At 29.1% G+C, this 26,845-nt stretch overlaps 4 protein-coding genes across 4 annotated transcripts; 2 read left to right on the forward strand and 2 right to left on the reverse strand.

Moving 5' to 3' along the window:
* Nucleotides 1–5,212: 5,212 nt before the first annotated feature.
* On the reverse strand, nucleotides 5,213–8,952 carry LOC111042334 (DNA repair protein complementing XP-C cells homolog). The gene is made up of 6 exons (XM_022326909.1): nucleotides 8,796–8,952; nucleotides 6,660–8,429; nucleotides 6,246–6,487; nucleotides 5,921–6,146; nucleotides 5,695–5,860; nucleotides 5,213–5,630 (listed from the first exon to the last, which is right to left on the reverse strand). Exons 2-6 carry the CDS (start codon nucleotides 8,412–8,414, stop codon nucleotides 5,299–5,301), a joined length of 2,721 nt encoding a protein of 906 aa, XP_022182601.1. The 5' UTR covers nucleotides 8,415–8,429; nucleotides 8,796–8,952; the 3' UTR covers nucleotides 5,213–5,298.
* Nucleotides 8,953–9,045: 93 nt separating this feature from the next.
* Nucleotides 9,046–14,114, forward strand: LOC111042333 (periodic tryptophan protein 2 homolog). Its single transcript, XM_022326908.1, has 19 exons — nucleotides 9,046–9,223; nucleotides 9,300–9,412; nucleotides 9,478–9,572; nucleotides 9,638–9,766; nucleotides 9,856–9,973; nucleotides 10,232–10,384; nucleotides 10,450–10,613; nucleotides 10,677–10,899; nucleotides 10,954–11,161; nucleotides 11,267–11,415; nucleotides 11,474–11,621; nucleotides 11,688–11,844; nucleotides 11,914–12,094; nucleotides 12,706–12,853; nucleotides 12,933–13,110; nucleotides 13,166–13,309; nucleotides 13,373–13,447; nucleotides 13,525–13,726; nucleotides 13,916–14,114. The coding sequence occupies exons 1-19, from the start codon at nucleotides 9,206–9,208 to the stop codon at nucleotides 14,049–14,051; spliced, it is 2,739 nt and encodes a 912-aa protein (XP_022182600.1). The 5' UTR covers nucleotides 9,046–9,205; the 3' UTR covers nucleotides 14,052–14,114.
* Nucleotides 14,115–17,142: 3,028 nt separating this feature from the next.
* On the forward strand, nucleotides 17,143–20,670 carry LOC111042335 (testin). The gene is made up of 6 exons (XM_022326910.1): nucleotides 17,143–17,949; nucleotides 18,747–18,957; nucleotides 19,025–19,944; nucleotides 20,006–20,110; nucleotides 20,182–20,340; nucleotides 20,417–20,670. The coding sequence occupies exons 1-6, from the start codon at nucleotides 17,878–17,880 to the stop codon at nucleotides 20,621–20,623; spliced, it is 1,674 nt and encodes a 557-aa protein (XP_022182602.1). The 5' UTR covers nucleotides 17,143–17,877; the 3' UTR covers nucleotides 20,624–20,670.
* Nucleotides 20,671–21,494: 824 nt separating this feature from the next.
* Nucleotides 21,495–23,728, reverse strand: LOC111042336 (nuclear speckle splicing regulatory protein 1). Its single transcript, XM_022326911.1, has 4 exons — nucleotides 23,542–23,728; nucleotides 22,935–23,046; nucleotides 22,362–22,514; nucleotides 21,495–22,281 (listed from the first exon to the last, which is right to left on the reverse strand). Exons 1-4 carry the CDS (start codon nucleotides 23,562–23,564, stop codon nucleotides 21,499–21,501), a joined length of 1,071 nt encoding a protein of 356 aa, XP_022182603.1. The 5' UTR covers nucleotides 23,565–23,728; the 3' UTR covers nucleotides 21,495–21,498.
* Nucleotides 23,729–26,845: the final 3,117 nt, after the last annotated feature.

Genomic DNA, 26,845 nt, shown 5'->3' on the forward strand with positions numbered 1-26,845 from the left:
GAATGTTATGCACAATTTTCGCTTCTATTCAATATTGCTATTGACAATATCATAAGACAGATGAACCAATGAACCATACAGCAGCTCCAGGACTAAATAAATGGAAGTTTTAAAAAATTAAAAAGAAAAAACATTGTACTTACATATTTAACATACATACAACACAAATTAATTGTTGATATGCTCAAAAACGATAACGCTAGATATAAAGTAAAAGACACCTAGGTGTCAGAAATCAGAATTATTATTAGAAGCAGTTGAAACACTGGAACTTGATGGGTTCGATTTTGAGAACGTGGACTCATTAAAGTATCTAATATAAATTCAAATAACATATATTATTGGGGTACCTACCACCTTATCTACAAAGATATCAACCAGACTGTGTTAATCGGAACATTCTACGCAAGTACAAGGTATACCAAAATATTTAAGTATCAAAGTTTTTCTACAAATACACCAAATTAAAATTATATTTACATAGCTGAAATAAAAACTACATTCTAATATTTATATCTGATGTATAGCATACCACCAAAATAATTGAGTATTGACAAATTACTAATGAGGTAGGTATTTATTTTGTGAACAAAAAAAAATTGAGATGTGTCGCTAAAAGGGGACAATGGTATAGTTGGCTATAGTGATAAATAACAAAATTAAACATAGATAGCAAATCGTTTTAAATGGCAGAAGTTTTGACCTGCTATATGAGAGGATAAAAGGAAGAAAGAAGCTTTGGAATGATGGTTAACAGGTAAGAGGACTAAAAGAGAGCCAAAAAACGTTATATAGATGGAATCAAAGAAGATCTGAAATATTGTTGGAGAATAATTCCTCTGTGATAAAAATAGACGCCGGAAAAGGTTTTAACAGCAAAGACTTTTGATGAGATAAAAAATAAGTAGATTTTTTTAATATAGTAGGTTAAACTGTTTTTTAACAAGAAAATCAAATATCACTTTTAAGTCAGTACAATTTTATAATTTCCATTAATGGGGAACACCCAACCCACTATTAGCTTGAGCTCCTAGAATTCCAAATCTGGGCTTCCAAGTTTAAGTTTTTAGTGTTAGTAGTTTAAGTTAAGTAGTAAAAACTGTAAAAATATTGTGTATGCAATGCACTATATTATTGTAAGTTGAAAAACTTAATTTTTTTATCATTATAATGTATTAATATTTTTAATGTAATTATTCAAGCTTCATTTTTATTTTTATTATTATTATTTATTTTTAATTATACATTTTGTAATAATATTAAAATACTATATTGTTATAAGTTTTGATAAATGTTGTTTTGTTAAATTTGAATTGTATTGAACGTATTTTGCGATCGATTGTCGTGGAGTATAAGTATTATTTACAATGAAATGACGGGACACCAATATAGTAATTACATAAAAATTACACTAATCTAAATGTATATATTATCTTCTAACTTTCTAAACTTAAGTAAAAATGTTATTTTGTGATGGAATTTGGTTTCTAAAATGTTATCCCTTTTTATAGGAACTATATATACTTATTAAACGAATCATATTATACTTATATGAATAATTCATAATTGTGGGTGAAATTAAATACATGAAACTTTGTTGTGGTGTGAGTGCTACTCCCCCACATTACCTCTTGGCTCTTCCTACCTTTCGTCTATGCTTTATTGATGTTATAGTGGGTACTAAATTATACTAATACTACTATAGTATAGGACTTTTGCAATATATGTGTTTAACATAACTATATAAAGCAAATAGATGCTTAATTAATAATTAATATGCATATGTATCATTATAATAGGTACACATATTTAATAAATAAACTTTTCGTACACGGATACTTGGTGAAAAGAATATTTTATTAGTTTAACGTGATTTGGTTTTAATTTTTAATTTTTAATTGTTTTTTTTTTTAATTAGGCTACATTAATGATAAACTGAGAAGATTGATTTATTTCTTAATAGTTTAAGTTTTTAATTGTTTTCTTTTTATCTGTTAATGTCTAAAGACTGTCGTACAAAATATAACAAGAAAAAAGTGCCGTGTAGAAATCGTATACACAAAAGGACGTACGCTTGGCACAAGTGTTGCACACGACGATTATTTTTAATCTGAGAGCTTTATTATTTATTTCTTTCACGAGAAATCACGAACCGCATTCCGACTAGATTATCAAAACGAAATAATAATAATAAACCACAATATTTTTACTATTTATAGTACTTATTTAATTTATGTTATTGACAACTAATATATATTATTTATTATTACCTATTAAGATATATATATTATATTATATATTTATTACCTGATTATAATATTATCTCGACAACTAATATACAATTATATTCATTAATATATTATTAAGATTATATATTATATTAACTAATATCAATTTATAACCCCACGAAATTATTTTTATACATAGTGATCTAGGTACCTACTTATATTGATAAAATCAGTGACTGGACCAACAGTCCAATCACATGCATTTTTTTATTTACCAAGTTATTAATAGATATATTAGCAATGTCCAATTTAATAATTTATAAAAAAATAGGCATCACGTCATATGTAATATAATATGCTTTTTTTAAATAAATAATCAGCTAGGGTCACTAGGGATGTAGCCAGGTGCCGCTTTATATGTATGCAGTGTATACAGTGTACACCTTTCATAAATTATTTTGTAGTATATTTTAGTGAGATACCTATGCCAATATGGCTAATAGTATCGCATGACGCATAAATTATTTACTAATTTTAAAAATCTAACCACTGGAATTTCTGACTAAGCTACAGCATGCCTATAAATAGTTAATATAAAAAAGTATAATCAGAAATAACTATATACATACTATTACACAATAGCTATATATAAAAATTAATAATACATCAAATAGGATACCTATAGGTATTTAGTTGATTATCATAATATTATGTACGTAATTATATTTTTTGATTGAACATCAATCATATTATACAGTCTGTATCATACGGAGTGATTATCTTGACAGTAAACAATAAACATCCAATATCTCCAAAAGTATCAGCATTCATTTTTGGAAATAACCATTCAATGTTTTCAAAAATGAAGATACACGCAATCCAATATTTTATACGGTAGCTTTTATTTTTTTCTACCTTATGTTTTTTTGTAAAACTTTTTGTTTTCACAAAAAGCCAACTATATGTTACATTTTTTTTTTTGTTCAAATACGTTTTCGAAAAAGTATTCTGCATTTAATAATATTCAACATTAAGATAAGAAAACAAAATACATCTATCGCTGTGTTCAGAATCTAAAATATAAGTTGTTATTTTAAAATCAGGAGTAGGTACATCGTGCATACATACTACCTATTTCACAGTTATTTTTCTAACAAATATACGATGAAAAAATACCCGAGTAAAAAGGATATGATATGTATTATATGTGAATATATAGAAAACTTGTTAATTTCGAAAAAAAAATTATTTCTAGCATTATAAATAAACGATGGTAGATTACCTACTACATTATAATATTTAGGATTTATGATTTTTTTATTAATATGTTTTAAAAATCTTACTATTCAATTTCAAAAGTAAATAAATGCTAATTACTTCTGGGTAATATGTGATTTGCTAATGTTTGTGACGTAAAAAGGAATAAATTTAATACCTATAGGATATTAGCCACGCCTTAAACTTTATTAAGAAAAATAATTAAACCCAAAACTAGTAGGTACCTACATAATATCTATTATGGCCACAGTGTAATTAAAACACAAATAATTGTTCACGATTTTTTTTTTTGAACATACACACCAAATATCTACTGTCAGTTAATTAATTTATTATTATTTTTAAATTTAAAGTAAGGCTTCAAATATCATTGGTTATATTAGCCTACAGTTACAAGAAAAAAAGGAAAACCGATTGAGAAAATCAGAATGAAATATATACAGATGTTTATAATTTATTACATCAATTTAAGGTATGGGAGAACTTGTATATTGCTTTTGTAATATCTTAGTTGAAAGCTAGTCGGAGAGAAGTTGGATTTAAGAAGATTTTCCGTGCTTTGGCCTTCGGCGTATTTTGGACATTTGGTAATGTTATTAGTTTGAAAGGCTCTCCATGCATGCGTTACATCTTAGTATCTTACATACCTAGTAGGGCAGATTCTTTGGAGATAAGGAAGGAGTGTGTGAGAAGTATATGGCCTATTCTGGCTCGAGTTATGATAACTTCATCTCTTCTTTTTAGATTTGGTGTAATAGGCCATTTTTTGATGGAAGGCTTGATATTTCTTAGTTTATTTGTAAGAGAGACATCGGTCCAGTTTTTCTATCCTGTTTCCAGAATTTTAAAGTTGATGGTAACTTATGCCTCAAAAGAAGTACCTAGTTACGTTCAGTTCTAAGGAATTGTGAGGAGGTGTAGCTTCATTTGCGATTTTATCGTAGTTACTTTATTTTATTTTGCTTTCATTTTGTAGATTGAAAACGTTGTTGCGCTTGAGAATGTGCCAAGAACGTCGATAGTTATATGTTATAATAATATGTTGTCATGTCGATGGTTACCTACTAATTGTTACTCACTAGTGAATACTATATTCATTGGGCGTATTGTATAGCAGTAACACGGACAGCGGTCGCATCAGTTGTGTTAATACCATCAGTCGCATCTGTAAGACTGTAAACCCTTTAATCTTATACCGTGATCGTTTATATAGAATATTAGATTTTTAAATTTTTTTTAAAAAATGGCTAAGATTTTTGCACTTTGAATTATCTCAGTATAGTTTTTGTCCGATTTGTTGAATATATTTTAATTTTGTTTAACAGAAGACTTAAATAAACACCACTTGTGTGACTATTAATAGCTTAATGCTGACTTCCATCAGTCATTAACCCTCACTCTATAGCCAATAGTCAATAGGTACATACTACATATTATTCTAAAATTTAATTTTTATATTTTGTCTAAAATTATACACTAATACAAAATCTGCTGCTTCAATGGGTAGGCACAAAAATTGTACATCAGAAATAAATGTTTTGAATTAAATTATATTTTACAGTAATAATTATTCTTTATTCTTTCCATCCAATTAGAGGTTACATTGTAGACAACAAAATATTTAAAACAAAATTCATTACAAAGAAACTACAATATAAATACAATTTTATGCAACAACCAAAATCACATTAATAAATAATAATACTGTTGGAATTAAATATTAATAACTATTGAAATGTACAATATATAGATTTCATTAAACATAATTAAATAAACTATAATACAATGGAACTTATTTTTTGTTATCAGTTGTTTTAGAAGTAGACTGCCCTTCTTTATCACCACCAAAATAATTGTATTTGATTTTCAATCGTTCACGAATAAGAAGAGCTCTTACTAATCGTTTCCAATTACCATAAACTCTATCTTCATATCTTTTTTGTTCTCGCTTACGACTTTCTTCAAGTTCTTGGTTCCATGCATCTATTAGAGTGTCTTTATATTCTTGACAAACTACAAAACCATCATTTACTGGATGAGAACCACCTGCGTGAAAGTCAAAACCAACAACTGCAGGAGCACAATCAATGTTTAGTTTTTTTGCTACACGCAGTAATCCAGGAACTAAAATCCAAAACGATAACAAATTAATATATTGAACGGTTACAAGTATTATATTTATGCATACGTTGAAGATGAACGGTTCCTTTAGGTAACATGCAAGGTTTGAATAAATCAACATTGCCATAACAATTTCTAGGAACTTGACCATTAGTAGCAGTTGGAGGATCATAGGGTTCAGTTTGCCAATAACCAAACAATTCTAATGGTGGAGGATCTGTTCGCACGCCATTCTGTAATGTAAATAATTATTAATAGAATCAGATTGATGATATTAAACATAAGGAACTAACCCGATCAAATCTAGGACGGGCCTTAACTTGTTTATACCATTTTTCCCCCATTTTAACCACACGGGCTTCTTTTAGCCAATTTTCTCTACCATTAAGCTCATGAACATATTCTCGTAAATAAACTGGTTCATTTCTAACATGTCCAACAATTGGTGGTTCCGGCGGATATATGGCTTGAAATTTTAGCAAGTGTCTTGATAGAGCATACAATGGATGGTTTTTATACCTTAAACAAACATTTTAACTATAGTAAGCACAATAACTATGAATCATTAATAATTATGCTTGTAATAAAATTAAAATTAAATATTATCATCTAACTAACTCGGAAACTGTTTTAGGTAATGGTATTTCTTCCAATTGTTTATTAAGTTCTTCATCTTCCTCGCGTTCTCTAGCTGACCCTGTTGGAGTGTAAGGTCGTAAAGTAGTTTTCCACCATTTAGGATCCACACGTATTTTTCGTGTTAGAGTATGAAAATATGGATCATATCGTTTTGTTATGTCTTTGATACTATTGTCGTTATACCAAGCCAAAACATAACGCATAGGATGAGTTGTACCATTCTATAAAAACAAAATTGAAAAAAATTAACATATTTTGTAGAGTATTTCCATAATTTGTGTAGTTCACTGTGAAAATAAAATACTTTTTATAAAATGATTTTAATGAAATTAAATAAAATTAATATTATAAATCTCACTACTATAAAATATTTTAATTTATAATCCAACTAACATATATTTCTTTGATGCAATGTATACGTTGACCAATAACATCCACACAAAACCATTTTTCTTCCATTTCTAAAAATACTTCCACCCAAAAGTCATTTTTCACTTTTTTCTTATCATTTGCTTCACTATTCTGTATTGCATGGTCTTCTTCATCAGTTGAAAGAACACGGCGATCAATTTTTTCACTTATTTTAGATTTTTTTTTTGTTACTTTTTTATCATCATTAACAGATTTTAATTTTTTTAAATCAGTTTGAGTTTTGTTTGATGTTTTATTGAAATATTTAGACTTCGAACTTTTTTTGTCTTCTACAAAAATGTTATCATCTGTATCACTTGAAGAAATATTTTCATACACAATTTTACTACCTTTGAGTTTTTTTTTTCTATTATCTGTTTTAGAATTTACTGTTTTAAGTTCTTTTTTACTATTTTCAAGTTTATTTGATTTTTTATCGAAATATTCTGATTTTGAAGAAGTTTTCTTTTTATTATCTACATCAGATTTACTACAAGATGGTTTCATAATATTATGACCATCATCTACTAAAGGACCCAATAATTGTTCAGAACTTGGTTTGATTGAGACAGCATTTAAATTTATCACTAATCGTACATTCAATCCTAATGATCTCAACATAGCAATGAACATTGCAATCAGTTCATATCTAGTTTTAGCTTCACATCTTGAAAATCGGTCTGTCAAAGATAATACATTTATTTCACATAATGGATCGGTTTTTGAAGATAATTTAATTTTTTTTGAAAACCATTTTATATAGTTTTCTAGATAATTCAAATCACATTGCTTTGGTGGATATGCCTTTTTAGAAGGTACTAGAGACAATGCTGATCCCATGACTTCTGGTGAATTAAGAACACTGTTCAACCGATTACCATAAGAGATCCATAAGAGAAGATTTACTTTATGAATTAAAACTTGAGTATCTTTACATATTGCATTCATACGTCTCCTGAGAATATTTTCCATATCTTGACCTTTTTTGCACTTCATATCATTAGGAAGTTTAACATTTATTTCGACCATTTCAGGAATAGTATAGTTATCATCGCGTTTCTTCTCCTCTTCTACAGTATCATCACCATTGTTTAAGACTGTTCCTAAATTAACTCCTTCTCCTACAGATAAGATTTTGGCAACATCCATATTATCATAAAGACCATTTTCCACAGGAGTGTCAACAATCTTAGATTTCACATCACTTTTGGAAAGTTCTGTGGTATCTTGAGGTTTTGAAAGAGTGTTGAAATCAAAATTTGTTTGAAAAACATTGTCATCAACTTCACTTTCAGTATCAGACTGTGTCAATACTTTCCCACTGGTCTTGTTACAGTATTGAACATCATTATCGCTGTCCGATTCTGATAAATTTAAAGTACAAGAACCTTTTAGGGAAGTATTGTCAGTTGGTGCAAATTCATCTCCAGAACTGTCATCTTCAGTTGTTGAATCCTTCACAGAAACTTCTCGTCGATTACCACATTTAGGTTTGATTGGGGGTTTATGGGAATTATTTTCAACAGGAACAGTTATTTTTGACTTGGAGTTACGCTTTATGGAATCATTGGCAGTTGGCACGAATACATCTCCAGAACTATCATCTTCAGTTGTTGAATCTTTAACAGAACCTTCTAGTTGATGACCACGTTTGCGTTTGATTGGGGGTTCATGGACATTACTTTCAACAGGAACAGTTACTTTTGACTTGCAGGTGCGCTTTGATCTGCGCAACATGATTACAGACTGAATCTATAAATAAGAATTAAAAATTAAAATATTTTGGGAGCAGTTTAGGATATAGAGCATTTTTCAAGGAATAAAATATAAGACCATAACTCTTTTCTCATTCATTTTTTACCATTATTTAAATTTTAACTTGTTCTAATTATAGTTTTGCAAAACATTAGGTATATTTAATAAATAAAAATACTATTCAAAACAATTACCTGGGATAAGAAAAACATAAATTGTATGGAAATTCTATAATTATTTCATATGTGAGATGAGAATTTGTAAAATAAATCAACAAATAAACAAAACGTGGACTAAGATAGTAAGATTTTAGTTGTTCTGTGCTAGAATTAGTCATACTAATATAAGTATATAACTACTTACCAAATAGTTAGATCATGTACATAAATACATATTTCAAATTATACACTTAAACTTTAGTTAACATGTGATAGACATTGTAAAGTTAAAGTGAACATACACGAGAAACTCAGAAAACACCGAATACTAGAATAGATTGAATGGAGAAAGAACGCCAAACTGTGCATCGAAATTGATAACGCAATATTACGACACTGATAAGTGATTGTTGATTAATATTATGATAAGGCTGATAACAGAATTCGATCCACGTGCTTACTGCTTATATAGTGCTTACCACTGCTTGTTGTTAGTTCATGCTGCTTAGCTGCTTGTGTACAAGTATAAAAATTGGTGTAATAATATAATTTTATTTTCTAATTATTGTTTAACAGAATATAATTATTATTATATTGGTTATCCTACGGTGTACGATGAGATTTAATTACAAGGTATAACTCGTTAAAGTATTCTACTATTATAATATAATAATCTTTTTACAAGTTATTATGGTTTTTTCTGATTTAGTTTTCCAACGTTCTTGGAACAGTTTATCGTGAAGGAAATTTAATTTTCACACCAGATGGAAATACAGTCATCAGTCCAGTAGGAAATCGGATATCAAAATTTGATCTGAAGAAGTATAATATTATAAGCCTCCATATTTAAATTATTGTGTTGACATGTAATTTGTACCTCATTTTAGTAACACATCGTTTACACTACCAGTGGAAAGCTCACACAATTATGAACAAATAGCTCTATCACCAGACGGCAATCTTTTGTTTGCTGTAAATGAAGGTATTGTAAATATATTTAAAAACCTAAAAAATTATTTTTATTTTAATTTTATTTCCTGTGCCTAGTTGGAGAAGCGGATTTAATCAGCTTAGTAAGCAATAGAGTGATTCACAAGTATCGTTTCAATGAACGAGTGCTTCATCTGAAATTTAGTCCTGATGGAAAACATATAGCTGCTTGTAAACTCAACAAAAGTAAGTTATCTATTTTTTACAAGTGAATGTATTCACTTTAAACATTTACTTGTATGAAGTTTGAAGTGTAACGTTAAATCTGTTTTCAGTTTTTATACTGCAAACACCTGGTCATTTTATTGGACAGTTCAATCAGTTTGCATTGGAACGTGTTTTCAGCGATATTCTTGGTGATACCACATATGTTGCTTGGACTGACGATTCAAGGTATATCATAAAATTTTGACCATCAAAGAATAATTATGACAACACTTAAATAAAAAAATCTTACTAACAAATTTATGGTTATTGGGTATACCACTCATTTTTTATTACACCACTTTATTTTACTAATTGTTTATGATTGCATGGTGCCTAAAACATATGGCAGCTGTCTACTTACCTAATAAAAACTTACCTCAGTGTAATGATAACTTTACCTATAATATAAACCTCGAACACTTACATATTCTTTCAATTTTTCAGTATTTTTGCAGTAGGCAGTAAAGATGCTACTGTGAGGCTGTATACAATTGGAAATTACTCAAATTTTCGACCATATTCATTAACTGGGCATCCTGATACTATTGTGGGAATATTTTTTGAAGAAAATTCATTGGACTTAATGGTTGTTGCTAGGTATGTTATGGACTAGATTTTAAATTATTTTATAAATTAACTAATTCTTTAAATTTAAATTACAGAAATGGTCATTTATCTGTTTGGCAATGTTCACTATCCTTAAATCAAATGGTTTCTATAGAATCAACCAAAAGTAAACGGTTAAAATTAAATGATGATGAAGAAGAAGATGAAATTGATTTATCTAAAGGAGAAGACAGAGAACGTTATGTAATGAATAAAGAAGGTACTTACTAAAAAAAAAATTAATTAGTTTTTTAAAATTATTTTGTGTTTAATTTTAATTCAGAAAAATATAATCAAAAACAAGTCAAGATAGATAGTAAAAATTTATTGAGTTACCGTAAATTGTCAACACATTATCTCAATGACTTTATAAAAGATGAACATAACAATTTGAAAATGACTGCTGCTGATTATCATAAAAAGGTCAAAATCCTTGTAACTGGTTTCTCAAACGGATCATTTTTAATTTTTGAAACTGTTGGGAAATCACTTATTCACTCTCTAAAGTTGGTTAACTTCCATTTTATCTTTAAACATTATTTATTGATTTATTTTGTTAGTATTTCAGAAACCAGTATTAGTACAATAGTATTGAATAATGCTGGTGATTGGATTGCAATTGGCTGTAAAGGACATGGTCAATTATTGGTTTGGGAATGGCAAAGTGAAACATATGTTATGAAACAACAGGCCCATGGTTCTGAAGTATCTTGTTTGACATACTCAGCTGACTCTGTGTATATAGCCACTGGTGGTGAAGATGGAAAAGTAATAGATTAATAAACATTACTATACATTTTATGTCTATGACAGATACAATAGTTATTGGCAATCATATTCTCTTAAAATTCTTATAATACATTTTATTTTTAGGTAAAAATATGGAATAACCAATCAGGATTTTGCTTTGTTACGTTCTCAGAACATACAAGTACTGTTACTGACATAGTATTTGCTCCCAACAAAAAATTTATTGTATCTGCATCTCTGGATGGTACAGTGCGAGCTTTTGATCTCATTAGGTAATAATTTGTTTATCAATAATTGTATACTATTATGTACTATACATTTTTGTCTTAGATACCGAAACTTCAAAACATTTGTGTCTCCTCGGCCAGTGCAATTTAGTTGTGTATCTATTGACTCTACTGGAGAGTTTATAGCTGCAGGTGGACAAGATGTTTTTGAAGCATACCTGTGGTCTATGAAAATCGGCAAACTCTTAGAAGTAATTATATTTAAAATACTGATAACTAAGAACATTACAACAATTTACTAATTAATATTATTTTAGGTTTTGTCAGGACACGAAGGTCCAATAGTAAGCTTAGAATTTAGTCCCATAATTTCTAGTACTACACTGGTGACTGCTAGTTGGGATAAGACTTTGCGTATTTGGAATGCTGTTGAAAATGCATCTGATCATGAAACTATACAACTGTTTGCTGATGGTAACTAATATATTAATTAGGTTGTTATACAAGATAGATATTTATTGACCTGGCATTTATATTACTCAGGTTTATGTGTTGCATTTCGACCTGATGGAAAAGAAGTAGTTGTTGCTACATTGGACGGTCAATTATTATTTTTCGATGTACGTACTTCAACTCAAGTTGCGAGCATTGAGGGTAGAAATGATCTTGGAAGTGGTCGAACAGATACTGATCTCATCACAGCTAAAAAAAATCTTCAAGCAAAGTATAGCTCCTTATATAGTTAAACGTTGATTAATAATCAGCCTTAAGTATGTGCAGAATATGTTTGATAACTACCCAACAATTTACCTGGGATCCTTTATCTACCATTTATGCAACTATCGTCGCGGACGCTAAAAATGACTGCCCACCGTCATGTGCCAAATACCAATTTTCAGTATTAGTTATCAACCATAAAGCCTGAGCTTTTATCTATCAAATTTAACCTAAAAGAATTTTACAATTAGTTACTATTATTAACGTATATTGAAAGCTTGACTAAGTCACCGGTCAGTGTTAATTTGTTGTTCTTTCACTATATACGAGATGTGATTTGTAAAATTTTGAAACCCGATGGTTAAAGCAGTGGTTATGATCAACGAGTCGCTGAGGTCAGCTCTTAATTTCTGTATTTAGAAGAGTATAAGATTGAATTTTGGAGGGGCTAAAACTAAAATAATGTTCACTATCCTCTAGCTATCCCTTAACGGCAAAAACCTAACTCATTTATAATTTTAGGAACACGCTGAACTTTAAGTCTGCACATGCCTATATTTCAAAACACTATATTTTTAATTTTTGTCATATCAAATAAGAGTTTTTTTTTTTCTATAGGGCCTTTAACTCTGTATGTTATTCAGCGGATGGGCAGTTTGTTATTGCTGGGGGCCAGTCCAAAAATGTTTGTATATATAATGTTGCTGAAGGTATTTTATTGAAAAAATTTGAGATTACACAAAATCAATCATTTGATGCTGTACTCGTGAGTAATTTAAGCAGAAAATATACAATTTCATTATATTATATTGATATGCATGTATATTATATTATAATATTATTAGGATGTTGTAAACCGACGTAAAATGACAGAATTTGGAAACATAGATCTAATTGAAGAACGTGAAACAAGAGAAGGGGGAAATGTTAAATTAAAATTACCTGGTGTGCATAAAGGTGATTTGGCAGCAAGAACATTTAAGCCAGAAGTTAATGTTTTCGATGTCAAGTTTTCTCCAACAGGTAATAATGAATGTGGATTTTTTTAGAGATCTTTCTAACATTACTTTTTAATTAGGTTTATCGTGGTCAGCAGCTACCACAGAAGGTGTTTTGGTATATTCACTTAATAATGGGTTCATATTTGACCCCTTCCTTTTGGAACTAGGAATAACTACAAAGACAACAAGAGACACTTTGCACAAAAAAGAGTATTCGTCAGGTGAATTGGATTTATAATTGTGTATATTTTCTACTATTGAGTTTTTAAATATTTATTTTCCAGCATTAATGATGGCATTGCGTCTCAATGAACCAAACCTCATTACTGAAATATTAGAATCCATACCATCCAAAGATAGTAAGTACCTTAGTTAGTTTCTAAGTATTGAAAAACAATATAATAATATGTACTTTATACTCAACAATTTATTATAGTTGAACTGACTGTAGTTTCGTTGCCAAAAGTTTATGCTGAAAAAATTACCAAACACATTTCCATACTCTTGGGATCTACAACACACATAGAATTTTATGTGCAGTGGGTAATGTTCTTGCTAAACTCATATCAACCTCATCAGACCATAATTTTAACCCTCTACAAAAATTTATCAAAAAGATATACGGATTTATCTAAAGTGTAAGTATTTGTTTTGTCAAATAATACAGTAGACTCATGTTAGTTGTTGTTAAAAGAATCAGGCAGAGTTACTGACTATATTATTTGTAATGGCATTATTGCATTAATTCAATGCATTTACTTTGTATTTATAATTATGAATAATTATTTAAAAGAATATCAAAAATTCAATATTTTATCATTTTGCAGTTGCGATTACAACAAATATACTCTAGCGGTTGTAAAGAGGTTGGCTAATTTACAAATAAATGAAGTGAAAGAAGAAGTTAAAGCAGAAAATGAAGAAATGGAAGTTGATGAAAACAAAGTTATTTCTATTTATTAATGATAATATTTAACTATGTTTACTCAAATTAATGTAAATAAATATTAATATTTCCAAGTATTACATTTGTTATTGGTAACTTTACTTTAAAACTATTGATGTATGTTTGTTAGTGGTTACCATTTATTCAAACAAACAAAAATGTATGTATCAACAAACCAGGAAGTAAAAAATGTACACTGGGTTCGTTTGCGATTTCAGAGATTTTTATTTTTTATGAAAGAAAATATTGTACAGTAGAACCTCAACTATCTAAACTAATTAAGAGTTTATCTAGTTTAAATACTGGTCATTTCTTGAATACTACCCATTTAATGTTTTATGTATACTATACAATGTATATGTGTGTTACATATATTGATAGGTGTTCATATTTAATATGTTCGTATGTGTCTCAAAAAACATACAGAATATTATATGATAAATTGATATCATAGACATATAAAACAACTAGATAGACGACTACAGGATATTGAAGTCGGGCAGCCATACGCCAACAGCAAAAATTGCATGGTTAAAAATATACAAATATTCGTATTATATAAATATGTGTAGGTGTATTATCTATTAAGTTATTTTGTTAACATTGCCCTGTTGACCTATAGCCGTACGACTTCAACTTTCCTGTGGGAATGTGTATGCTTTCCACCATGTAGTTGTTTTATATACCTAATGTAGTAATGTCTATGATTGATATTTATAATTTATTATTATTGTTGATATTGAATTATTATATCATACATGATTACGTGTAAAATACAAAAAGCACCCTAAAAGTTAAAGATTTTTACTTCTCATAAAGTATAAACACACATAAACATTTATTGTTCCGCTCAGAATCCAAAATCAACCCTTATGTTATCGACTATTTACCAATAATATAAATTGATTCCTATAACTAAACACATATTTAGAGCTTTAGGGGGGTTTGGAGGTTCACCCCCCCTCCCCCGCAAAAAAAAAGAAAATGTTCACATATTTGTTTTGAAGAGTAATTCATTTAAAAATCTTTTAACTTATGAACCTCCGAAATGACATTTGTTATTTGTATACGTGCCTGCCCATACCTATAACTTAAATTCATAATCTGTTATTTTTTCTAATGCGTGAAATAAGATTATTTCAAAGCGTCTTCAGTTTAATTTAAACACCACGATGTACGTGGTCTTAGACTCTTAGCAGCACACACGTTTTATCCGTTATCGTATTATATCCTGTCGATATTAATATGTTTATCAAACTGTTAATTTTAAATTTCTTTCAAATAGGTACCTAGGGTGGTACCTAGGTATTGCAATCGTTTTTATTACAGGTGTAGTCGTAGGTATAACTTGATAGAGGTACCTAATACCTATCGCTTACGCCGCGGCCGCATAGTCTTGATAATATAACAATGGATCATAATATCATACAATGACATTACAATAGTTTAATCAATGTAATTGCAATGGGTTTTTTTTTCTGTTTCTGTGTCTGCAGAAATGCACAATTTGATAATATGTTCCTATTTTATACTTAAAGTCTGTAACCTTAATTTCTGGTCAGGTGGCACTGCTGGAACTGCATAGGCGCAATTTGGGGGGTGCTGAGCACCCCCAATTTCGAATTTAGCACCCCCAATATTTTTCATATTTATTTTCATTTTAATAGTCATTATGCAGGCATCCACAACCATAAGATAATATGAAAAAAAATAAAGGGGCTTCAGCACCCCCGCCTTTTTTATTGAACTTGCGCCCCTGGCTGGAAGCCTTCCTATTAATGTTATTATGTCAAATTATGTATGTCAACGGCTCCACAACTTTGAAGGCTCGAACCTATCAGTTGACAGTTACCTAATAGCCCACGGGGGGCTAATTTTTTTATCGTAATTTAATTTAAATTATAAATTCAGTTTTTTTGCTACATCGTTTTTTATATTCATTTTTTTTAAGATTATAAATTATTTATACCATAACTCATTATAGTCTATAAGTAGTTATTTAAATTTTGATTGTTATAAATAAATCATAAAAGTCAGTGTTACGGTAATATATGGGGGGGGGGGGCTGCAGCTTGGTTCGAAACTAGAAAAATAATCCCCAAAATTTGCTTTGTTGAGTTAGCAAAGTTTATTTACACGTAGTTGTACATCTTAAACGAAGACGTTTAATGTCGGTGTAATGTCCTCTTAATTAACTGTATTACGATGTAAAACCTACCGACTGACTGATTTGGAAATTATGAAAATACTGACCATACTGTTATAGTGTAACAGAAGTCAGAACCAACAACATTGTTGAAGGATGGGACAAATGACAATAGGTTCTCAAACTCGTTGGTCAAAAACATTCCACAATATGGAAACTGATTTGAAAAATTAAAACGAAATTAACACCGATTGAGCAAGGTTAGCATTCAATATGCTTCAAGTGAAGGTGAATCCGAAAGATTCGCGGAAGAATGCGAAAGCAGTTCCCAGTGTTCCCACGGCTGTTGGTTGAAACATGAAAAAAAAAGTGAGCCCGAAGATAGAAGTACAAAAAGGGGCCTCAATAAAACTGTCAACATCAAAGACAACAAAAAGGTTAATTAAAAGACAAAATGAAAATAACCTAACCATTGGAGATTTTTTAGCAGCTGTGATCTGTGAGTAATAAATCCTCAGGCGAACTGATTAACTAGTAAAATATGTTCTAAGGTCTAATGCTTTTTATTTTATGCAGAACTGAGGTCTGACTTATATAATATTATAATAATTATCATTCCAATTTTATATATTATTATTATTATTTATTATTATTTTTGACAGCTGTATCCAACATCTAAGCCTTGGGGGCTTTTTTCCGATTACCGCTTTGTTCTAAGCGCCCCTTAAGTAAGTTTCTGAATATGTATACAAAGCATATCGTATAGTATATTTAAGTCATGGTCTGAACTACGAACAGCACATAATATAATATAGATCTAGCCATCTAGGTATATCCGTGATGGCAGACGACAGTGTTCAAACGATCAAAAGATATTATCTTAAAAAAGACTGTTTGACTGAACGCTATCAATTTTATCATTTACTAATTATCTCCTTATCGGCTGCCAAGCCGGTCCAAACAATAGTTTATGGCCGTGACAAATTGATGAATATACGAAATTGCTTTATAACTTGATTGGTAGAGGACAACAGAGGCACTCTTGACGAAATAATGTAAATAGAAAAATTGTCAGTTGGCCTTGGCACTTGGTGTTGACAGTTCAGCACTAGTCAGCACTTCAGCAACCACTATTAACTAATAAGCCCATAAGGCACTAAAACTAAACAACGAGCTCGCGTAGTGAGGCAAATTTCAATCGTCATTACGCATTCGTGTCTCTCCCCTTCTGTTCATCGTGTCCCCGACCACGACTCGACTATCGCAAGTCGTCGCCTCGTCGGTACTCACTACTCACACTACTCTGTAGACTGTAGCCGCCAGTCGGTATTGTTCAACTGTTCAGTTACATTGAAATTCTTCGTCGTTGACGTCATCCCCTGACGGGAGGTGCGTAAACAACTTATACTTTATACAGTATCAATACATTTTTTAATAGGTATTTACTATTGCTAACCGTTCGTTCGTTTTTTCTTCCACTCATTATTTCGATAAACTTAATCTACTATGACGATGATTCATTGTTTCGTCACTCAGCTTCCGTTTGCTCCGTGCATGGCTGTTAAGATTCGCACTCTGTTTTTACGCCAATAGTGCATACAATATTTCCAAAGATCGATTCGTTTTTTCCTCGCAGTTCCAACACTATTAAACCTAGTTAAAATCACAAATCGATTCCACAAAATTCACTTTGGACAATGGCTTTGGAACCGGAAGAACACTTTAAGACGCCCGAATGGGTTTCGAGGTTGGAGAATAAACACAAAAAAGTATGTTCATACAAAATTTACGTTATTTATTATAATAAATTCTTTATTCGACTATTTTACAACAAAATAATAAATATACTTGTATTTGAACACTCAATTCACCTAAGTTAAATGTGAATTCCATACTTAGTATGCTAATCTACAGTCACGGTAACCAGAATACTGAACCACCCAACTTAATAATCTTTTTTCAGATAAGATACCTACCTACGTAACATCTGTTTCAAATTTTTTTTATTTTAAGAGGTCTGCACCATTTTTTTTTTAAAATTTTTTTTAGCTACTTAGGGCTTACTCATCTTAATTAATAACTAGATATTAAGCAATATTTATAATACTATTATAATAATTTAAAGATATTCAAATAATTTTTGCCCTGATTATAGCTCATATACAGTGATGGCTCAACAGTTAAATTATTGGATGAAACATTTTTAAAGCTTTTAATTTGTTATTTATGTTAATTATGATTTATAACCTCCCTCCCTTCTATTGTGTTTAAACATTGGTAGTTTGGTATCAGATTTATATACATTGTAAAAAATACTAAAATAAATAGGTATACCTATCAACCTACCCTAATAGATTAGGTTTTTATTAGTGTTTTCTGGGCAATTTTTGATTTTTATATTTCATCAATGGGTAAAAAATAAAATAAAATGCAATTCGTTGAAAGTATATTTTATCAATGGTATTATCTAATTACAATATTTAATTTATGTTTATATTAAACTCTATAGTTAATTACTTAATTTATGTTTATATTAAACTCTATAGTTAATTACTTAATTTTTCAGTTTCATAAATTAGCTCATGAAGTTGGATCTGGTTCAAGTTGTTTAAAATGTGGAGATGCTTGTCCTGGCTTGGATTTACATTTTTGGCGAAAGGTGTGTAGGAATTGTAAATGTAAAAGGGAAGAACATAACATTGTAGATGAAGATCAGTATAAACAGTTAGATATTTTATTTAATGATTCAAAATCAAATTACCAACCAATAAAAGCAGGTATAGTATTGCAAAATAAATAGGTTTATGCGTGTATATTAAGTATTGGCTTACATTTTTATTTCAGTGTTGAATATGATTATTAAACCCGATGATCAATTCGTCAAAAAACTAGAAACTGATCAAAATCAAAATGAATTTAAATTTGATTGGGTCCCACCAAATGTTCATAAAGATCTAGCTTCAGAATACATGCAGTTGTTACCATCTGACAAATTACCTATTAGTGGTAGTGAAGGAGCTTTTTACAGACGCAAACAGCTTGAAAAACAGGTTCCTTTACATGATTTCAATGCAAACGTCTGTCATAATCTTACCATCGAAGAAGCTGATGCTATGGGTTCTTATTTGAAAAATTTAAAAGAGAATGCTGTTGGTCAAGGCTTGGTCAAAAAACTTACCGATAACACTCATAATCCAATTCCAATGTTTAAAAATATGAATTTTACACCCAAACCATTTAAAAAAACTTATAACCAACAATTTGAAGAAGAATTTCCACCTCCTCCTCCGGAAATTTTGTATCCGTTATCCAATTCTGAATTAAAGACACCAAGTACATTTATTGGGATCAAAAGCTATTCTGGAAGTAACAAACCAGAAGTCAATATTTTAGACACTGTAAATAACAATCCAGCTGAATGTGACAGGCAAATTATTACTTCACAATGGCCAACTTCAAACACTGCTGTATCAGAAACTTTACCCCAACAACAGACAAGTTTCTCCTCGAATATTCAGAATGATAATTACTCACCTACGCTGCGTGATAAAGATACTGGAGAATCATTAAAAAATCCACTCCCAGAAGGTCCTAATGCATTCCCAACATCTAATGCTGATATATGTATATTATCAGACGGACAAGAGTTGCGTTGTAAGCAATGTAATAAGAATGTTATGCCAGGTCAAGTTGCTGTTATGGCTGAACGCACTGGTAAAGAAGTATTTTGGCATCCATCATGTTTTGTTTGTGCTACATGCGAGGTAAGTTTTATAAAATACATGGTTAATATTTTACTTTAGTAACAATCATATTTTTTTATAGGAACTGTTAGTTGATCTAGTATACTTTTACTTCAATGGGAATGTTTATTGTGGTAGACATTATGCAGAAATCTTAAATATACCGCGATGTAATGCTTGTGATGAAGTGAGATAGCACTATTATAATTTACATTTCAATAAAATAGTTGTCATTGGACTGTATATTTTTTTTTCTAGTTAATATTTTTGAAAGAGTATACAATTGCCGAGGAACATACCTATCATGTTCGACATTTTTGTTGTTTTGAATGTGACAAACCATTAGCTGGATTAGAATATGTGTCAATTGAAAAACAACCTGTGTGTTTGGATTGCTATCAAACAAAATATGGAAAAGTATGTAAATCAGTCATTACAATACTTTTAAAATGCAGTATATTTTTTATATATGAGTATCTAAAATTTTGTTTAGAAATGCGAAACCTGTCAAAATATTATAATGGCTGGTGATAATAGGATTGGTTGGCAAGATTTGAGCTGGCATGAGTCTCCAGCATGTTTTAAATGTTATCAGTGTTACACATCGCTTTTAGGAAAAAAGTTCACGGTTAAAAAGGAAAAGCGCCCCTTGTGTAGCAAAGAATGTGTTATGGCTTTTAACAACTCTACAGAACTTTAATATTGTGTTATATCACTTTAAGTAAATACAAGGGAATTCATCAAGTATTTCTGATCTTTTGTGGTGGAATAGCTATAACTATATTATCCTACCACTAAATAACCATTATGCTTAGTGAATCATCTTGTATAAACTTAAATATTACTAATTCTAATAACATTTTTCAAATAATTTTATAAAATTAAGAAGACAATACAAATTTAAATCAAACTAATGTCTGTGATACACATATATTTAATGCTTATTATATAATTTTCTTACTGCAAATATACTTTTACTATTTTTATACACAAAAAAAGTATTTTTACAACAAGAAAAGTTTATATAAATGCTTATATATTATATACTTTCATAGTCTTCATTTTTATACAGATAAAGAAGACAATGAATAGTTTAAAATGACACTTCATTATCATTTTTTATTTAAAATTATGTATTGTCTTCTATTTTATTTATGAAAATACTTATTAAATTATTTATCATTGCTTCATCTCAAGTAAAATTATTTTAGCATTCCAAAAATGTTCCTATTGAAATATATTTTTTTTTTGAATTTTATATTATAAATACAATTTTATTATTGCAAATCCTATTGTGGATGATAAATATCACTTTACAGGGTAATTTCTATTAATTTGCCATAATTTCAAAACTACTGTGATAATTATACATCTGCCATTTATTATTGTACTTTTAACAATATTTTTTTATTTTAATGTTTAAAAATATATTTTTTTGTGTTAAATTATTTTATGATTCAAAAGAAAAAAACATTTATTAATAAAGTATAAAAACATTTATGGATAATAAATATATTTTTATTATTTATCTTATAGTATGCATGTTCTTAATGACAAAAAAATTATATGTAAATCCTAAGTTCTAACACCCTGTAGATTAGCCATTTGTCTTTGGAAATATCTTTGACGTGCTTCTTCAAAAATATTACCAACTGTCCTCTTTAACCAAATATTTATTTTAGGTTTAATTTCTTTCGGTTTACTTTCATTTTTCTCCACCTTTTTGTCTTTAGGTATCTCATTAGTTTCTTCTTTTGGTTTTGGTTCTTCATTTGGTTTTGGTTTTAATTCTTCATTTGGTGCTGTATCCATTACCTTAGCTATTTCTGTTGTTGACTCTTTTAATTTTACCACGGGCTTGTCTACATTTTCTTCTAAAGATTTTTTATCGTCACAAATTTCAATTTTTCTACGCTTTGAATCCACTGATGAATCAGATTCAGATAGGTCAGTATCTCTATCATCATTAGCATTATCATCATCTGAAGTGTTTGAAGAAGCACGCTTTCTATATTGGCGGCTTGCATCAGATTTCTTTGTTGACTTTTTCACTTCATCAGTTTTATCATTTTCATTCTTGCACAATTCTTCTTTAAACAAATGTCTGTAAAAACTACCCATGTCTTTTTGTTTTGTTACATCATTAATGTCTTCAATCATGGAAAACTTTAAATCTTCTTCATCCAGTTTTCTTAACTCTTCCAGTTTTGCTTTGTATGAAGCAGTGACAAATGCTTCTTTGTCTTTAAACTGGTCTCCTTCAGCTTCTCTTTCTTTTTGAATTAACCTTTCATTTCTACGTTCATATTCAACCTTACGTTTCTCTGCTTGGACTAATAAATTTTGTATATACCGTGGCTAGAATGTGAAAACAATCAAATTAATAGGTACATGTCTAAAAAATATTAATAAGTTATATATTAGTACATTACACATACCTTAACATCTTTCTTCTTTTCAATGGTATGTTCTTTTTTTTTCTCCATCTCATCATAAACTTCATCATACTGAAAAACTGTTGCATCTTCTTTCAGCGCCTTGTCAATAGACAATTTTGCACTTCTTTGCTGAGCTTTAGTTTGGTTATTAGTCTAAAAATGTATAAATTAAATTAGTTTAGCAAACAAATATATATCAAAATAACATGGTTTTGATTTAAATAAACAAGAAAAATGTATAATATACCTAATATCAGTAAGTAATGTATGTATTACATACATTTCAATACATCTATACACAATAACCAATAAGTTATTGAAATAATATTGAATGAAGGAATTGTTTTTTTGTATAAAATTGTATATAATATATTATATTATACTCAATTTTAGATTATTATCATATTTTGACTAAAGGTGTTTATTATATAATAATCTAATAATTAAAGTTGTAACTGCATATTATATTATGTAGGTTATAGTACGAAGTTACTTCATATGCAAATACTATTTTAAGTCAAAAAAAATTTATAGTTATAAAATCAAAGTTTAATTATATCAATAAATACTTACTTGAATGGGTTTTTTTTTTGATGTTTCATTATCAGAATCACTATCATCGCCAAACACATTAGTAATCTTCTTCGGTAGGTCCGAAAGTTTTTTAGGAACAATTAACCCATATCTAGAAAGAAAAAACGATAAGTTATTTATTCATTCAATACCCAAGAATATTTTCTTCATAATATCCTTGGTATTCCTCAAGAGATAAGGTTAAAGCCGTTGAGATTAAGGATGTGACTTTAGATCATAAGACTCTAGTATATGTCTCTGTATATGATCAAAGGATGTGACAACCGAAAAAAATTTGATAGCCAACATAATCGATGTTATAATTAACTGCAACTTCATTGCATCTCCTTTCATTCTTGTTTAAAATGTTAATTTCTTTATTGCAAGGAACGTTTCTTGTTAGTGAGAACAATCGTTTCTCTCTCCCGTTATGTTTGCAAAAGTGTATGCTGTACAGTGAAGCTCGAAAGCCATGTACATCCCTAAGTTTGATATCACCGTTGAAAGCGCAAAATTGTTATTCGTTTAAAGCATAGCATACTGAAATATTATTTTCAACACCGGATCATTCTGAATTGACAGAGAATAGTATAATTTTATCACTCACTTTTTACTACTGGAGGATTCCATGATGATGATCGTGTACGATTGATATTCCGAATTGTGTTGATAATAAGCAGGTACTTAAGAAATCTGTGTTATTTTTATTTATTTTAATATTTTTTATAAACAATTATTGAAATATATTCGACAACGGATTTTCGTTCTTTAAGATTACATTATTATGATAAATATGATAACAATATTATTATTATTCGGTGATTAAACTGGCTATTATATATATATATATTTAGATATATTTATAAGAGCTATTGTGGTAACCACAATGTTAAAGATAGTAGCGTAATACTGTATATTATGTTGCCTATATAATTATTTAAAAGGTTAACTAATATATGAAGTAATAATATATTATTGTACATTGTTGATATTTTGAATTTTAATAGTACATTAGTATATAGTATCTATATTCTATACTTGTTTATGGTTGAGCCTTGGTTTTAAAACTTTTTAGTCGAGCCATTTTACGATGGCATATGCATGGTCATTGGTTTCATGGAGAATAAAAATAATAAAATATGTCTAACGTGCAAGGATTTTTAACAAAACGCCAATGAAAGTAGAAAATGTCTTTATGAGCTATAAAGTTTATTATATTTTGCATAAAAAAAAATAAATGTACATGATACACTAGACACTTGTTTATATGGACATTTGATAAATTCATTAAGCAATGAATCTATTCAAAATGTTTACTAAGATGTATCACATTATCTACCTGCTCGGAATTGAGTCTCGACAGTATAAATAAGGTTTAGTAAAACTATACATTGAATAAGTATTAAGTACCTATATGATACACGTGAAAGGTTCTAAATTAAACAGTGGTGCTAATGTTGGTGTTTAATATAAATATTTTCTAGCTAAACCTTTCATCTTCCTCCTCATCGTCCACATTACTCGATCATTTAACCCGATTGCTATAAAATTGCAATCCAATATTGATTACATTCAGAAAATATAATACACAAGTTATCACATTACCGAATACTTATAGATTAGTAGGTACTGCCATCGCGTCATCTCCCATCACCTTAGTTTTTTTTTTAATTTATCATATTTAAAACATTAAAATTATTAAATATATCTTATCCAAGGAGTGCTAAAAAAAATACTTGGAGGGCCACGGATTGGACCATCCTGTTTTAACTTCATGTTTTGAACAGATTTATAATTTTTAATAATAAAAAATAATGAAGTTAACAAAACAAATTTTTTTTAGAAATGTTCTTTTGAAATGACATAAAATTATATAAAAATAATTTTTCCAAAAAGTCAAAACTTTCGAAATATTGAGAAAACTCTTTAATGGATCATCTGGTATACATATTTCGTATAAATAATAACTAACTATGTAATAACTAAAAAGTATAAGTGTGAAAAAAAGGTAATCGTGAGAGTCGTAATTTCCTGTTTTAAAATACCAAATATTTAGATTGCATTCAGATGTTTGAATAAAATTAGATGTAGATATTTAATAATCATTTTCGAATGTTGAAATTCTGAGAATGGGTTTTATTTCAACAACAACGGCAAAAATTAAAAATGTACTGTGTGTGTGGTACGATACTACGATGAAACGAAGCATTGCATCCTTTTATATCGAACGTTCCTTAGGCATCTATGAATAGGTATTTTCTTTTTTTCTATTTAGTTGGGTATCGTTTCGTTTTTAAGGGTGACCGCACACTGGTAAAGCAAAACTGCTTCAAAGCGACTAAAGTCGCTTTATTATGGCTAATCAAAAATAAAACCTTTATATTTTATGGAAAACACTCACACTGATAAAGCGTAGTCAAGACAAAACATTTTTGTCTTCAGTCATGACTATTGTTTTATTGAAATAGAACGTGCGCTATTTTCATTAGTCACTGTCAATCAGTCACTGGATAATTATATCAAAATTATGCCAAATATTATTTATTTATGCTAAATTGTCTACAATATAAAGGTAATTATACATTATAATATTATATATTATATATTATACATCATACACAATATCTACAAGTACTGAAATAACTTAATTTTGCATTGAAAACATTTATTTGATTTTTTTGTTTTTATTTTTAAGTAATAATTGTGAAAAAAATATAAATATATCTATAACATTTGTACAAACTAAATATTTTAACTATAATATAATAGTTCAAAATATGTTTATGCAACTTAAAAAACTTAGTTGAAGCATTATTTTACTTATTTTAATCAAGGATTTCCACATAAAGTTTTTCGAGCAGTGGAAATTAAAAAAATGATAAGTGTCACATCGCACTGCAGAATTCTTTAATATATATGATTGCACATTATTATATTCAATAGGATTATAAAATGTCGATTGAGCATGAAATAAACCTCGAAAATTAAATATCATTAGTCCAAGAACATCAGTCTCTTTATGATTACAAAAAGAAAAATTATAGCAACAGAAACATACAGGAACAACCATGGACAGAAATATCGGATATTCTAAAAGTACCCAGTATTTATATTTTTATTATAATATTATATTATTATTTCATTTATTATATTTAATTATTTTCTACTCTATATAAATCACGATAGTAATAATAATATAATAATTAAGTAGGTACTTAAAATAGTTATTAATTGATCAATTCTTTATTATTTATTAATTTTATTATACAGTGTATTTATTTTGCCAGGATACAGAACCATTATTTGAATTAAAATATTCTGTAAATTTATTTGGAAGTGATAATGCTGCTGTGGAAGATCTATTATTAGAAGATCTAATTCTACTGATATCTTGTTCAATTATTTCATTCTGTTCTTGAGAATTTATAAATTCTTGAATATCAATACAATGTTGCTCTCTCATCGTCTCATCATCATAAGTTATGTAATACACAAATAGCTTTTACGATTTGGGTAGCTTTTTCTGGGCCAACCACAATTTGGTTTTCCAACACTTTAAATTTCTTAACCATAATTCCGAATGCGCATTCTACTATTCGTCTTGCCCGCGATTGTCGATAGTTAAAAATACGTTTTTCGTTTGTTAAGTTCCTACGCGGAAAAGGTCTCATCGGGCATAGCCCATTCGGCTCCCAATTTTCCTAAACGGCTCCCGTTTTCAAAAAGGTCAATTCCCAAACGGCTCCTGTCGAAAAAGGTTTTACGAACAGGTCAATACCCAAACGGCTCCCATCGAAAAAAAGTTTTACTAAAATCCTGGTAGTAATCCTGTTTTTTACAACACAAATTCCTTCCCACTTCATACAAACTTAGGACTGTCTCTAAAGGGGTGTGGTTGAAAATGTGTTGTT

The sequence above is a fragment of the Myzus persicae genome, unplaced genomic scaffold (genome assembly GCF_001856785.1).
Source record: "Myzus persicae strain clone G006 unplaced genomic scaffold, MPER_G0061.0, whole genome shotgun sequence".
Lineage (NCBI taxonomy): Eukaryota > Metazoa > Arthropoda > Insecta > Hemiptera > Aphididae > Myzus > Myzus persicae.

Bases quoted from the DNA above. Each gene is read 5' to 3' on its own strand.
- LOC111042334 (XM_022326909.1), bottom strand. From the start codon at position 8,414: ATGTTGCGCAGATCAAAGCGCACCTGCAAGTCAAAAGTAACTGTTCCT. The intron at 6,488-6,659 runs GTTAGTTGGATT...TTGTTTTTATAG, and splicing joins ATTGCATCAAAGAAATATAT to AATGGTACAACTCATCCTAT. The intron at 5,861-5,920 runs GTTAGTTCCTTA...TTTACATTACAG, and splicing joins CCCGTCCTAGATTTGATCGG to AATGGCGTGCGAACAGATCC.
- LOC111042336 (XM_022326911.1), bottom strand. From the start codon at position 23,564: ATGGAATCCTCCAGTAGTAAAAA. The intron at 23,047-23,541 runs GTGAGTGATAAA...TTTTCTTTCTAG, and splicing joins GAATCCTCCAGTAGTAAAAA to ATATGGGTTAATTGTTCCTA. The intron at 22,515-22,934 runs GTAAGTATTTAT...ATACATTTTTAG, and splicing joins CAAAAAAAAAACCCATTCAA to ACTAATAACCAAACTAAAGC.
- LOC111042333 (XM_022326908.1), top strand. The intron at 12,095-12,705 runs GTATAGCTCCTT...TTTTTTCTATAG, and splicing joins AAAAAAAATCTTCAAGCAAA to GGCCTTTAACTCTGTATGTT. The intron at 13,448-13,524 runs GTAAGTACCTTA...AATTTATTATAG, and splicing joins ATCCATACCATCCAAAGATA to TTGAACTGACTGTAGTTTCG.
- LOC111042335 (XM_022326910.1), top strand. From the start codon at position 17,878: ATGGCTTTGGAACCGGAAGAACACTTTAAGACGCCCGAATGGGTTTCG. The intron at 17,950-18,746 runs GTATGTTCATAC...TTAATTTTTCAG, and splicing joins TGGAGAATAAACACAAAAAA to TTTCATAAATTAGCTCATGA. The intron at 20,341-20,416 runs GTATGTAAATCA...AATTTTGTTTAG, and splicing joins ATCAAACAAAATATGGAAAA to AAATGCGAAACCTGTCAAAA.